Source organism: Lepidothrix coronata, unplaced genomic scaffold (assembly GCF_001604755.1).
Source record: "Lepidothrix coronata isolate B3197 unplaced genomic scaffold, Lepidothrix_coronata-1.0 Scaffold223, whole genome shotgun sequence".
Taxonomy (NCBI): domain Eukaryota; kingdom Metazoa; phylum Chordata; class Aves; order Passeriformes; family Pipridae; genus Lepidothrix; species Lepidothrix coronata.
The window spans coordinates 225,309-236,861 of NW_016690403.1; the positions used below are offsets into that span (position 1 = coordinate 225,309).

An 11,553-nucleotide genomic window follows, 5' to 3' on the forward strand; every position below is an offset into this window, starting at 1 on the left:
GCCCCAGAGCTGATGGCAGTGCTGACAGGGGTTGTCCATAGCAGGGACTTGATAGCAGGTGATTTTTGCTGTAGCCTGTTACCTTGCTCTGACTTGCAGATGATGGCAAATACAAACCAACCCCCCCCTACATGCACAGCACCTCGGTTTCCCTTTCCTGACAAGAAGGATCCCACCCACCGACTGCCCTTGGGAAAGGGGGGCGGGGGGCAGAAAACAGGAGCAAACTAAATTCCTTGTGCTTTCATGAGTCATGAAAAAACCCCTCCAACTGTCTCTGCACATCTGTTTGGGTATTTTCAAGGAAGCTGGAACGCATCCTCAGAGCTCTCCCATGAGAAAAAGTAAACATGTCATATATAAAACATTTTATTAAAACAAATATACAACACTTTATATACAAAAATAAAATGTACAAGAAAATAGTCTGTTACAGCTTAGTGATTTGGTTCCTGTGTATTACACACAAACCAGAGCCTCATCCATCCAGCACTTCCCTGCACAGGCTGGTCCAGGGGGGCTGTAGGATGTTATGGCTTGGGTGCTGTGCTGGAGGGATCCCTGGAGAGTGCCAGGAGGGATCTAGGGAAGGCATGATAAAAGCAAAGAGCTCTGCCCTTCTCAGTGCAAAATTGTTTCGTGCAGCAGCTCTTCAACTCTTCCATGGAAATGGATGGGGCATGGCTACAGCAGAGGGCACCCTGGGAGTGCACTTGGGGAACAGACTAGCTGGAAGCAAAACCTAAACTGAATTTTCACATTTTATTGTCTAAACTATGTACACAGTTTGAAAGATCTGAAAGATGTGCTATATGATGGAGTAAATCAAAGAAGAGAGGGCCCATTAGTGCAATTTTCCTGACTAAGTGTAATGAGAGTCATTTTGCTCAGTGTCACCAGTGTTGCACAGGTAAAGCAGCAACCAAAACTAACAGGTAAGAGACTCGTCTGCAGTGTCTCCCCCAGGCACTCTGTGGGTAAAGTGCTCGTCACATCCCACGTGGGGAGGGTGGTAACCTGCTCCCCAGGCCTGTGGGACCCACCAGGCTGGGCTCATGGCACACTGACACCTTCCAGGAGAAACTTCCCCTCTGCAGGGACCAGGTGCCTCCCCAGTGCCAGAGTCCTGCTGGTGAGAGGGGGTTCCTTGGATTGATAATGGAGCTGTTCATGGGAACCTTTCCAGGCCCAAAGCTAAAACGGAATCAAAAAGGTACTTTCATCGGTCAGTAACAAGATGTTTCTTCCATTCTCTCCAGTCTTGTCAAAGTTTCTATCCAGGAGCAGTTTGTGGTGGGAGGATCCAGGGGTTTACAAGCCACAGTGAATGACAGGCCTCACTGTATCCAGCCAGGAGAAGTCTAGGCTGCTTTTCTGGTCAAGGAACCTGAAATCTGCCTCTCCTAGACAAAATAAACCAAGAATGGGCACTGAATCAGTGCAGCAAAAGCAAAATAGTGCATAGATATATAAAAAAAATAAAACAACTGAAAGATTTCTCAGCTGTGAGCAAATACCTTAGACTATTATTTTACTAAAATATACCAAACACTACTAGACTGTCCCATTTAAGCTGTTTGCTAGAGTGAATTCTTCAGTTGTATTGCAAAGGGGTTCTTGAAAGTTGACCTAACTTATGCATGTATAACCCTGAAGTCTGTAGGACACACTTACTGGAGGTGTTTTTGACTTTTCCTTTTTATCACCCAATTCCTCACAGCCTTCCAACAGACTGCTTGGAAATCTCAGAACATGAGGACGTGTGAATTCCTGCATTCCTTCACTGCCTCCCCATCAGTGCCTTGCCTGGGAACCCTCATGTGTGTCATCCCTTGGCCTCGACTGTAGGTGCTCCCTGGACTCTGTACCTGAGGTGGTGTCGATCTCCCCGTCCTGCTCCTTGTAGCTGTAGGTGCTGCACATGGTCTGGGTGCCCGACTCGTTGGTGAGAAAGCCCTTCCCACCAATGCTGGTGTTGTGCCAGTCTTGGGCTGGTACAAGCAGCTGGAAGAGAAGAAGTAGATGGTTAAAAACTCCTTCCTGCCACGGGTGCAATGTCTGATTCCTCGCCCTCAATCAGATGACAGGTAAGCAACAAGATCAACTTCTATCTTCTTGTGCTAAGTTATGTAAAACTCGCTTTACTCCCAGCTTAAAAAAAAAAAAGTTAATGTAAAAGGGAGGGCTGGAGCACCTGATTCCATCTTATCAGTGGGATGAGTGTGACATGTCTGGAAATGCAGATTAAGGGCCAAACATATCAGAGGTGGAGGGAAGGCCAAAATAGAAAAGTCTGGAGGCCCTTTGCAGACCCTGATACATCAATCTGAGGCAAGGAATCAGCCTCAAGTTGCACCAAGGGAAGTTTAAATTGGATTTTAGGAAAAATTTTTTCGTGGAAAGGATTTTCAAGCATTGGAACAGACTGTCCATCCCTGGAAGTGTTCAAAAAAACCTCTGGATATGGCACTTGAGGACAGGGTTTAATGAACATGGTGGTGCTGCTGGGTTGGCAGTTGGACTTGATCATCTTAGAGGTCTTTTCCAGCCTTAACAATTCTGTGATTCTATGATTCTATGAACTTCTCAGTAACTTCCTCTGGCTTTTACATGAAGGGTAAATATTTCAGTGGGTGTATCCTCTCCAGTTCACATTTGCAAAGCAGCCTTCTTTTTATATTTAATCGTTCAGGCTTCCTCATTAAATAAGTGTATGTTCAGCTCATGTGGCACCTGCTTGCCTTCCTCTCTTGGTACAAACACCAACTTTGGACCATTTTATTCTGGCCAGAAGGGCTGGTCTTACCTTAAAAATATCTGGGTTTATTTCCTCTTCATCTTCATCTGTGACTGTTTTGTAAGCACATTAAAAAAAAAAAAAAGAAAACATAGATGTCAACTTTAAGCCCTCATATTTCTGCTTCGTCACCACAGAACCTGCTTCATATTCCCTTGTCACACAGCACCACTGCCCTTAACTCCTCCCATCCCAGACTCCTCACAGCCCTTCATCTCTGATGCTCTTCAACAGCTGTATGTTGGGACTCTGACAGCAGCTCTGACACCTGCCCAGGACTCAACAGAGCAGAGCCCACTTGGCATGGAAGGTGATAGGAGGAAGATGATTTGCACCCCAGGGGAGGAACCACTCTGATCTATGCATGTTAATCACTTTTTCCCCACTGGGAAGCAGGGCTGCCTCCACTGTCACTGCTGGAGCAGTGGCATTTCAGAGCCTTTCAGCCATGAGCAGGTGGCAGCTCTTCCCCTCTGCACCCCGGCCAGTTTGGTAACTCCAAATACCCAAATCTATCAGGTGGAGGTTGGTTTTTCTGCAAAACAACTGATTTCTCCTGCTGCCTTGGGTACTCCTTCATCCCTCTGCCTTCTGCAGACCAATGAAAGATTGGGGTAGGAAAAAAGCAATGCCCACCTTCGGAGGACGAGGCCAGGGGGGACACCTGGAGCTGGTAGAGGTCGTTGGTGCTGTCAGCCATGGGCACGTCCAGGGCCGGCCTCCAGTCGGGCAGGGAGCCGCTCACCTCGCAGGAGGACAGGTCTGTGGGACACACCAGGGGTTGGCACTCATGGGACAGGGACAACCCCCTCTGCTTCCCCCCCGCCTGTCTGATGGCACAGCCACCCCAGGACCCAGCTCTGAGTTCAGCACAAGCGGCATTTTCCACTCTGCCCCGAGCTGAGAGCAGTATCTCACCCAAGGTCATGGACGTGCTCTCCATCTCCACTTCCTGCCCTGTGTACTCGTGCATGGTGTAGCTGCTGTGGTCATCTGGCAGGGGGGTGTTGGGGAACCTTTCTGCTGACTCCTCCAGCCTCTCCTCTTCACAGAGCTACAGAAACAAGGGCACGGCGTGAAAGGCTTGTCTAAGAACAGGCAAGTTCCCATATGAAAAAAGTTAAGCAAGAAAACCACCAAAACCTCTAGCTTCTTCAGCTGCCTCTACAGACACATACCTTTCTCTTGCTCCTGTTTCTGACTTCTCTTGAAGACTTTGACTTCCTTTCTGGGAAATAAAAATAAGACAAATGTGAGAAAGAGCTGCACGTTTTAGGTGAGTGTGAGCTCTTGCAGCCTCGAGAGCTGCTCAGCAAGCATGGCTACTGCCAGCAGCAGCCAGTCCCCACTGCCTCCTGATGAGGCCTCCAGGCACGTTTAAAGAATTTGGGATAAACGGAACCACTTGTACAAGCTGTTCCCAGTGGCAATAACCAGTGAGTAACCCCAGAATTACCAGTGCTACCAACAGGTCTGTCACCCCCTGCCTGCACAGAGCAGGACATTTAAGTGTTATTTAAGCAGCACAACCTCAGCTGGACTGCCAAGGGTTTACCTTTCTTCTGATGCTTTGTCAAGGGTGGCAGCATCCTGTAAACCCTGACAGCGCTGGAGCCTTTGTTGATGCTTTTATCCTTCACTTCTTCGATGTCAGGCAGGGAATTCATGGCACAGCGGAAGTTTGCCTTCCAGGTTTTTGGATCAGGATCTTTCTCACCTTCTTTATATCTTCCTGTAAATAAGAGACAGGGTATGCCTTTAAGACTTTGCAGTGCCACTTCTTCCCACCCAAAAAAAAAAAAAGGCAAAATTTTTATTTTCTGACCTACATACTCGTAGTTACTGTAACTGCTGGTGTAAGGTGTAAGCCAAGGCAAAAAATGCCTTGTGTGAGATATTCCTGTGACCGATGGGAATGTAAAGGCAGCACACACCTGTGTGAATGGCCCAGCTCCGGAAAAGGCAGGCATCCTTCTCCATGTCCCAGCCGTGCTTAGCTGCATGTTTCCATGGGATCTGAAATATCCTCTTATCCTGAAATTAAACCAGTAGAGATTTGACTTAAAAAAGAAACATCATACACCAGTTTGGAATGATGGATTTAATCAAAGAGTTCTCAGAACCGGCTCAGAAATGTTATATATTTTAATTAAATATCTATATTTTAATTAAATATCCATTGTTCCATCTATTCTGTTCATGGTATTAAAGGCTTTTTATGATTTCTGAAACTGGGAAAAAAATGTGGTACAGTGCAGTAGAGGTAAACAAGTATTATCAGTTTTATCCCAGAATCATTTCAATACATTGCAACTGATCTATAAGTATGTCATAAATGTCAGCATATTTTCTAGGTGCACTTTGGCAGAGAATCCCTTTTTTAGGTTGTCCATAAGGTCCTGAAGGAATCAAAAAATACGGAGTTTCTTTCAGCCCAAATCTTAAAACGGGGAACAACTGGAGTGTAACAACAGCTGCTTAATTGGGACAGTTAAGTGGGCAACAGGAGTTAAAAGATATCTTGGAGATTTCTTGGTACTCCACCGTGTTCAAACTGTTTTCATTGTAATTTATCATTCCCCTCCTGGGAATTTTCCCAGAAAAAAAAAATGGAGCCACTCCGCTGTGTACCAAACAGAGCTACCTTTTCTGCAAACAAAAATAGTTGTTTTTTAAACATAATGCTGGCAAGTTTTCTCCCTGTTTTTTCCTTTATGATCCTTATGATCTTGACCCGTGCTTACTGTCATTTAAGAACAAGTAATACTAACAATGATGATAATAGTACAAAGCAGTCTCACCTTGTTAATCCATATCAGTCCTGGTATTTGATTGGAATCAATCTGCATTTCCAGCCAGGGCCTCATGCGCATTCTTGACACTGGCATGTTGGCTGTGAAAGAAATAACGGGTCAGCCAAACCCTCTGCACTGTTTTAACCACTGTGCAGTGTTACCCCTCCTGTACCCTCCGTGCCCTCAGCATCACCAACACCACCAACGAGCACTACTTTGGCAGTCTTAACTCTCCTTCAGTGCCTCCCACCTGCTCCAGGAGGGAAGTGCTTCCTGCTCTGCCTGCTCAGCCCCAAAACGCGGCTCGGGTTTGGAGCTCGGCAAAGAGGCCGATGGCAGCGGTGAGTGTTCAACCCTTGCTGCGTGGGGAGCCCTGCGTGGGACAGAGCAGGCAGGGGGAGCCCAGCCCCGACCCCCGGCTCTGGGAGGGAGCCCACGGCCGGCACCGCCGGAGGGTGCGGGTGTCCCGCCGCGGGGACCGGTGCGGGATCCCCAGAGCAGCCACTGCACAACCCTCTTCTTCAAAGTCTGTTATTGATTAAGTTGCGCGAGGTTGGACGCAGCGGCCCTTCTGCCGGCGGGGACCCCCAATTCCACCGCGACACGTCCCGAGGAGCGGCGCCCGCGCTGCCGCCGCAGGGACCGGCCCCGCCGGCGCGGCCATCCCGGCCCTTCCTCTGCACAAATAATTTCCTGTTTGCGGTGGTTTTCCAAGACAAACAGCCCGAGATTGCCCAAACAACGCATTTCCAACTTTCACCAGCAACGCGGTCGGCGCGGGGCGGGAGGAGGTCCCGGAGAGTGCCCGTTCCGAGCGAGGGTCCGCCGGGGCAGCCCCGGGGGAGGGCGGCTCGGGCTCCTCGGCGGAGCGGAACCTCCAGCCGAGCCCGCGGAGCGACAGTTGTGCAGGGACGTGCCCGGCCCGGTGTGCGGGGTGACAGCCCGGGTCGAGGGTCCCTTCCTGGGCCTTGTGCGCTGCGTCGCGGCCGCTGCCCGCAGGAGGGATGCCCGTTGCCCGTAGGAGCGGTGCCCGTTGCCCGCAGGAGGGATGCCCGTTGCCCGTAGGAGCGGTGCCCGGTGCCCGCAGGAGGGATGCCCGCTGCCCCCCCGACGGCTGCCGACGCGACGCGCCCGCTCCGCCTCCAAAACTCCTCACGACCAAGGCTCTACCGCCTCTTGCCGAACAGAGTCGAGCCGAGCCGTGGCCCCAGGGCCACTCGCGCGGAGCCCGCGGGGCGCCTTCTCCCGGAGCACCGGTGGGCAAAGCGGGGGTGAGCGATGGGAGGGGACGCAGCGCGACCCACCTCACTGCGGTGTGCCGGGCAGAGCCGAGCCGCGCGGGGCTGAGCGGTGCTGGGCGGTGCAGTGCCGCTGCGTGCTGACCCGTGCCGCTCCGTGCCGCTCCGCTCGGTGCCGCTGTGTGCTGACCCGTGCCGGTCCGTGCCGCTCGGTGCCGTGCCGCTGGGTGCTCTCGGCGGTGCCGCTGTGTACTGACCCGCGCCGCTGTGTGCGGTGCCGCTCGGTGCTCGGTGCGGTCTCGCTGGGTGCTCGGTGCGGTGCCGCTCGGTGCGGTGCCCGGTGTGCTCTGTGCTGTGTGCGGTGCCGCTCGGTGCGGTGCCCGGTGTGCTCTGTGCTGTGTGCGGTGCCGCTCGGTGCAGTGCCGCTCGGTGCGGTGCCCGGTGTGCTCTGTGCTGTGTGCGGTGCCGCTCGGTGCAGTGCCGCTCGGTGCGGTGCCCGGTGTGCTCTGTGCTGTGTGCGGTGCCGCTCGGTGCAGTGCCGCTGTGTGCGGTGCCCGGTGCGCTCTGTGCTGTGTGCGGTGCCGCTGTGTGCGGTGCCCGGTGCGCTCTGCGCTCCCCGCGCTCCCCGCCCCGGGTATAACGCGGCGCCGCCGGGATTCCCCGCGCCCGGGCCCGGCCGCGGCCCGGCCAATCAGCGCGCGCGCGGGGGGCGGACGCGCCGCCCATTGGCTGCGGCGGGCGCGTCACTTCGGGGAAATCACGGCGTTGCAGCGCCAGCGGAGCGGGGGGGGCGCGGCCCGGCCCGGCCCCGCCCGGCACGGGATGGGATGGGACGGGATGGGGCCACCGGCCCCTCCTCACAGCGAGCCCGCGGGACCCCGGAGCATCCTGCCTGCCCGTCCCCAGAGCGTCCTGCCTGCCCCTCACGGGGCACCGACACCGGGGTCACCCGCCTGGCCTCAGCGGACCAGGGGCAGGGCACAGGGAATGGCTTCACGCTGGCAGAGGACGGGTGCAAATTAGATATTGGGAAGAAATTCTGGGCTGTGGAGGGTCGTGACGCACTGCCACAGGTTGCCCAGAGGAGCTGTGGCTGCCCCATCTCTGGAAGGGGCCGGTTGGACGGGGCTTGGAGCAACCTGGGGTAGTGGAAGGTGTCCCTGCCCATGGCAGGGGGTCAGAATCACAGAATCACACACTGAATCACAGAATCAACTAGCTTGGAAAAGACCTCTGAGATCATCGAGTCCAACCCATGACCCAACACCAACCTGTCAACTAGACCATGGCACTAAGAGCCATCCAGTCTCTTCTTAAAAACTGCTTGGGTGAAGCCTGGGGAAGGGAAATGGTGGCATGACAGAAGGCTACTGAAATCATCAGGATTTCTCTCCTATCCATTGGATCTGTATGGCAGTGAGATTAGATTTTCATGCAATGTCTTCAAGGTGCCTTCAATCCAGCAGAATATTAGAGAATTTTTTTAGTTACTTCAGTCATTTCAAGGAAGGTTTGTAGTCCTATGCAACAGGAAGGTATACTGGGAGAGAGGTAGAAAGACACATGGACTGCTGAGGCAGGAGTGTGACACCAGCACACTGCCTGCCTGCTCTGGCAAGTTTTCTCTTTTTTTAACATAAAGATGAAAGAAAAGCCCAAACTTGGTTTTAAGAGCAGAGAAACACCTGGTAGGTGTCCCATGCTTTCTTTAAACTAATGGGTTTTTGTCTGCTGGACACATTTATCTTATGTAATTAGGATCCTCCAGTTGGGTCTTTGTGCTGTGGGAGGCACCATTCACCAATGAGCTTTTACCACAGGTAAAGATATATCAGGTAAATTAAATAAGTAAGCAAAGTAGGAGAGATACTAGATATAAAGTAACAGGAGGTAACATGAAAGTGGACTGGAAAAGGGAAGACGGAAGATATTTGAGGTTTCAATGTAAATGTCATCTGCAAAAATAGTCACACCACCTCTTATACAACCTAAATATTGACAAAAAAGATTATGCTGATTGCTTTTGATCCAACCTCCCATGGTTTCCTTTCAGCCCTCCCCCAGCTTTAGGAAAAATGAATTCTGGGCTTCCTGGTCTGATGGGCCAAGGTCTGCATACAAATGTATCAAACACACCTTCAGTGCCTGAAGTTTGAGCAGTAACTTCTTTTGATGCATGACTTCAGCACTGTTGGGACTCTTATTGGCTGGTTTTAGTCTGTGTCTTCCCCAGGAATTGACTCCAGGCACCAAATAAATAGACCTACAATAAAAATGCACAAAGGAAGGTTAACAGCCCCAGCCCTAAATCTCCTCTTCTTTCCTTGGGTTTCAACCCAGACAGATCCTACTCAGTGAAACTTAATTGACCTTTATATCTGTGTCCTGTCCTGTATCTGCACAGCACGTTTCCATGGAGCAGGACCTGCCCAGCCTGGGATGCCTTATGTTTGCTTTTTGCTCTCTCTCAGCTGAAACAAGGAAATAACAACTTGTGTCTGTCTCCCCGATGTTATTGTGTGTCAGGTTCCCTAACCCCACACTTACAAAGCCTCCTCCTTATTAAGCTGAGTCCTTCCTCTGCACTAACTGCCCTTTCAGCAACTTACTTAATGCAGCAAGAATATGCACTTACATTTGTCACATATAAAAGTAAGAAGAAGGAATATCTGCACACCTCAGGAAGTCAGTAAACGGGTGGCCATAAAGCCCTTCTGCTCCACCCAATTTATCCACAGAGAAGCAGGTCACTGACATATTTTATCACTTTTACCTCATCCAGGGAGATCCCAAGTCTAGAATTCTTTTCCTACTGCAGAAGAAATATTTAATAATATTTTTGTTTAAAACAAAATGCAATCCCCAGCTAATCCTCGAGCAAGTGGTGTTTGTTGTATAACAAACTCGATCTCATCCAGCAGTGCCCTGAGATAAGGAGTTCCTAAGAAGACTGTAATTTAAGTAATGCAAAAAAATATGACCTGGCATCAGCCATAGAAGTCCTGGCATGGCCCCCAGGGAGGGAGGGTTATGGATCGGGAATAGAGGCTCTAACTCAGATCTTTGTTCCCTGGCATCATCACTCTTGGTTAAGCAGCTCAGGGTGGCTCTGATCCTGTGCTGTATGAAAGGAATGATGGTTAATATGGATCCCCGTGTGCCATGAGATGGGCAACCCCAGCCCACAGGACAAAGCCATGAGATCCAAACATCCAGAAGCACTGTTTGAGGAGCTGGGGTTGAAGGGCAGAAAACCAACACACTCCAGTGCAAATGTGGATGCAATGGTGGGTACAGACTCCAGAGCCATGTTCGCATCCAGGGAAGCCTCAGGTGCTGCATCTGTAAGATGTAGTGGGGGAAAGGTCTCGAGCATTACACCAAGTGCTGATAGCAGTCTTTGCTTTGAAGATTTTCCCTTCCTGTGACTCTGAATCCAACCAGGGGAGAAGGTCCACAGTGGGGAATCTGTGTCTGACAACGGGGAGATGAGGAGATGGGGACAGGGGCTGCCACAGAAAGCTGCCTCTGGTGACCTGCCAGTGAGTCCCAGGAGGCAGCAGAGCCTCAGGTCTGCATGCCCAGGCACTATTTGGGTGGGAGGAGTGAATAACCACAGGATGGAGCAGGGGGTTGTGGAGGGGAAGAGTGGGAGCATGGTGAGAGAGCGAGCCTCTTATCTGCTTCCTCGTGGCCCTGGCTGCTTCCTTCCATCTCTGCATCAGGACCTTCCCATGCCCACCAGCCCTCAGCAGCCCTTCCATACCCCAGTCTGCAGGGGTTTGTTCCTCCTTTCTACCTTCTTTAAGAGAAACCTGCTCTAATGCAAATCCTTTCGCATTCTCTCTCCCACCTGCCTTCCTCGCCTTTCCCCATCAAACTCAGGAACAAACCTTTCTTTTTGGAGCAGTAACTGGGACATAAAAAAATGGCTGTGGAGCCATCTGGGGCCCCTGGGGATTGTCACAATTCCCCACTATGGAGCACCCAACACTGCCACAGTTTGGTGCCAGGGGCCACTGGGGGCAGGCAGTGCCTGTCCCTCCCACGGGCTCTCCAGGCAGTGAGGGGTTAATGCACAATGGACTTTTCAGGAGCAGAGATGGAGCATCAGGCTTCAAAAGCACCAGGGCTGACAACCAAACTGCTGGTTCTGGGTCAGCAGCCGTGAGGTGCAGGGCTTTCTGCAAGCTGTTTCCATTTCTTATAAATGCCTCTTTTACAGAAAGGAAGTTTGGTTGAAGCACATGCAGGAGAATGAATGTCAGAAATGTTGAAACTCTGCCCAGGCATGATGTAATGCCAGCAAGTGCTCTGATCTGCAGGCTACAATAAAGATATCCTGGGATGGGCCATTTACGGTTTCCTGGAATTGGAAAGACCTATCTCAGGACCCAAAATCATTCCAGTTCTCCCTACTGATGGAGTGGTGAAGTTTTAAACTAAACCCAAATGAGATTCTGGGCTTGTTTTGGTGGGAATAAAGGAAATTCCAAGAACCTGACTTGTGTCTTTGGACTTTCCCTGCTCCTTAATTTCCTCTCCACCTTGCAGGAGGACACAGAGCTGTCATGAAGGATTTGCTGAGGGAAGTCCTGTGAGCTGCAGGCACCTGGCAGCTGTGATGAGTTTGCTAATGAGGGTGCAGCCCTGCAGCAGCCTGAGCCTCCCTGAAAAGGCCAGGGCACAGTGGGGCAGAGCTGAGTTGGAGTGTCCTGTGGTT

The 11,553-nt window shown here is 51.4% G+C and overlaps 1 protein-coding gene across 1 annotated transcript; it reads right to left on the reverse strand.

The window, feature by feature from the left end:
- Positions 1-365: 365 nt before the first annotated feature.
- On the reverse strand, positions 366-7,000 carry IRF1 (interferon regulatory factor 1). The gene is made up of 10 exons (XM_017833904.1): positions 6,897-7,000; positions 5,599-5,690; positions 4,732-4,831; positions 4,353-4,529; positions 3,976-4,025; positions 3,716-3,851; positions 3,434-3,559; positions 2,807-2,850; positions 1,869-2,004; positions 366-1,403 (listed from the first exon to the last, which is right to left on the reverse strand). The coding sequence occupies exons 2-10, from the start codon at positions 5,683-5,685 to the stop codon at positions 1,312-1,314; spliced, it is 948 nt and encodes a 315-aa protein (XP_017689393.1). The 5' UTR covers positions 5,686-5,690; positions 6,897-7,000; the 3' UTR covers positions 366-1,311.
- Between the last annotated feature and the right edge of the window lie 4,553 nt (positions 7,001-11,553).

Bases quoted from the DNA above. Each gene is read 5' to 3' on its own strand.
- IRF1 (XM_017833904.1), bottom strand. From the start codon at position 5,685: ATGCCAGTGTCAAGAATGCGCATGAGGCCCTGGCTGGAAATGCAGATT. The intron at 3,560-3,715 runs GTGAGATACTGC...TGTGTCCCACAG, and splicing joins GAGCACGTCCATGACCTTGG to ACCTGTCCTCCTGCGAGGTG. The intron at 2,005-2,806 runs GTAAGACCAGCC...CTTCTCTTCCAG, and splicing joins TAAACCCAGATATTTTTAAG to CTGCTTGTACCAGCCCAAGA.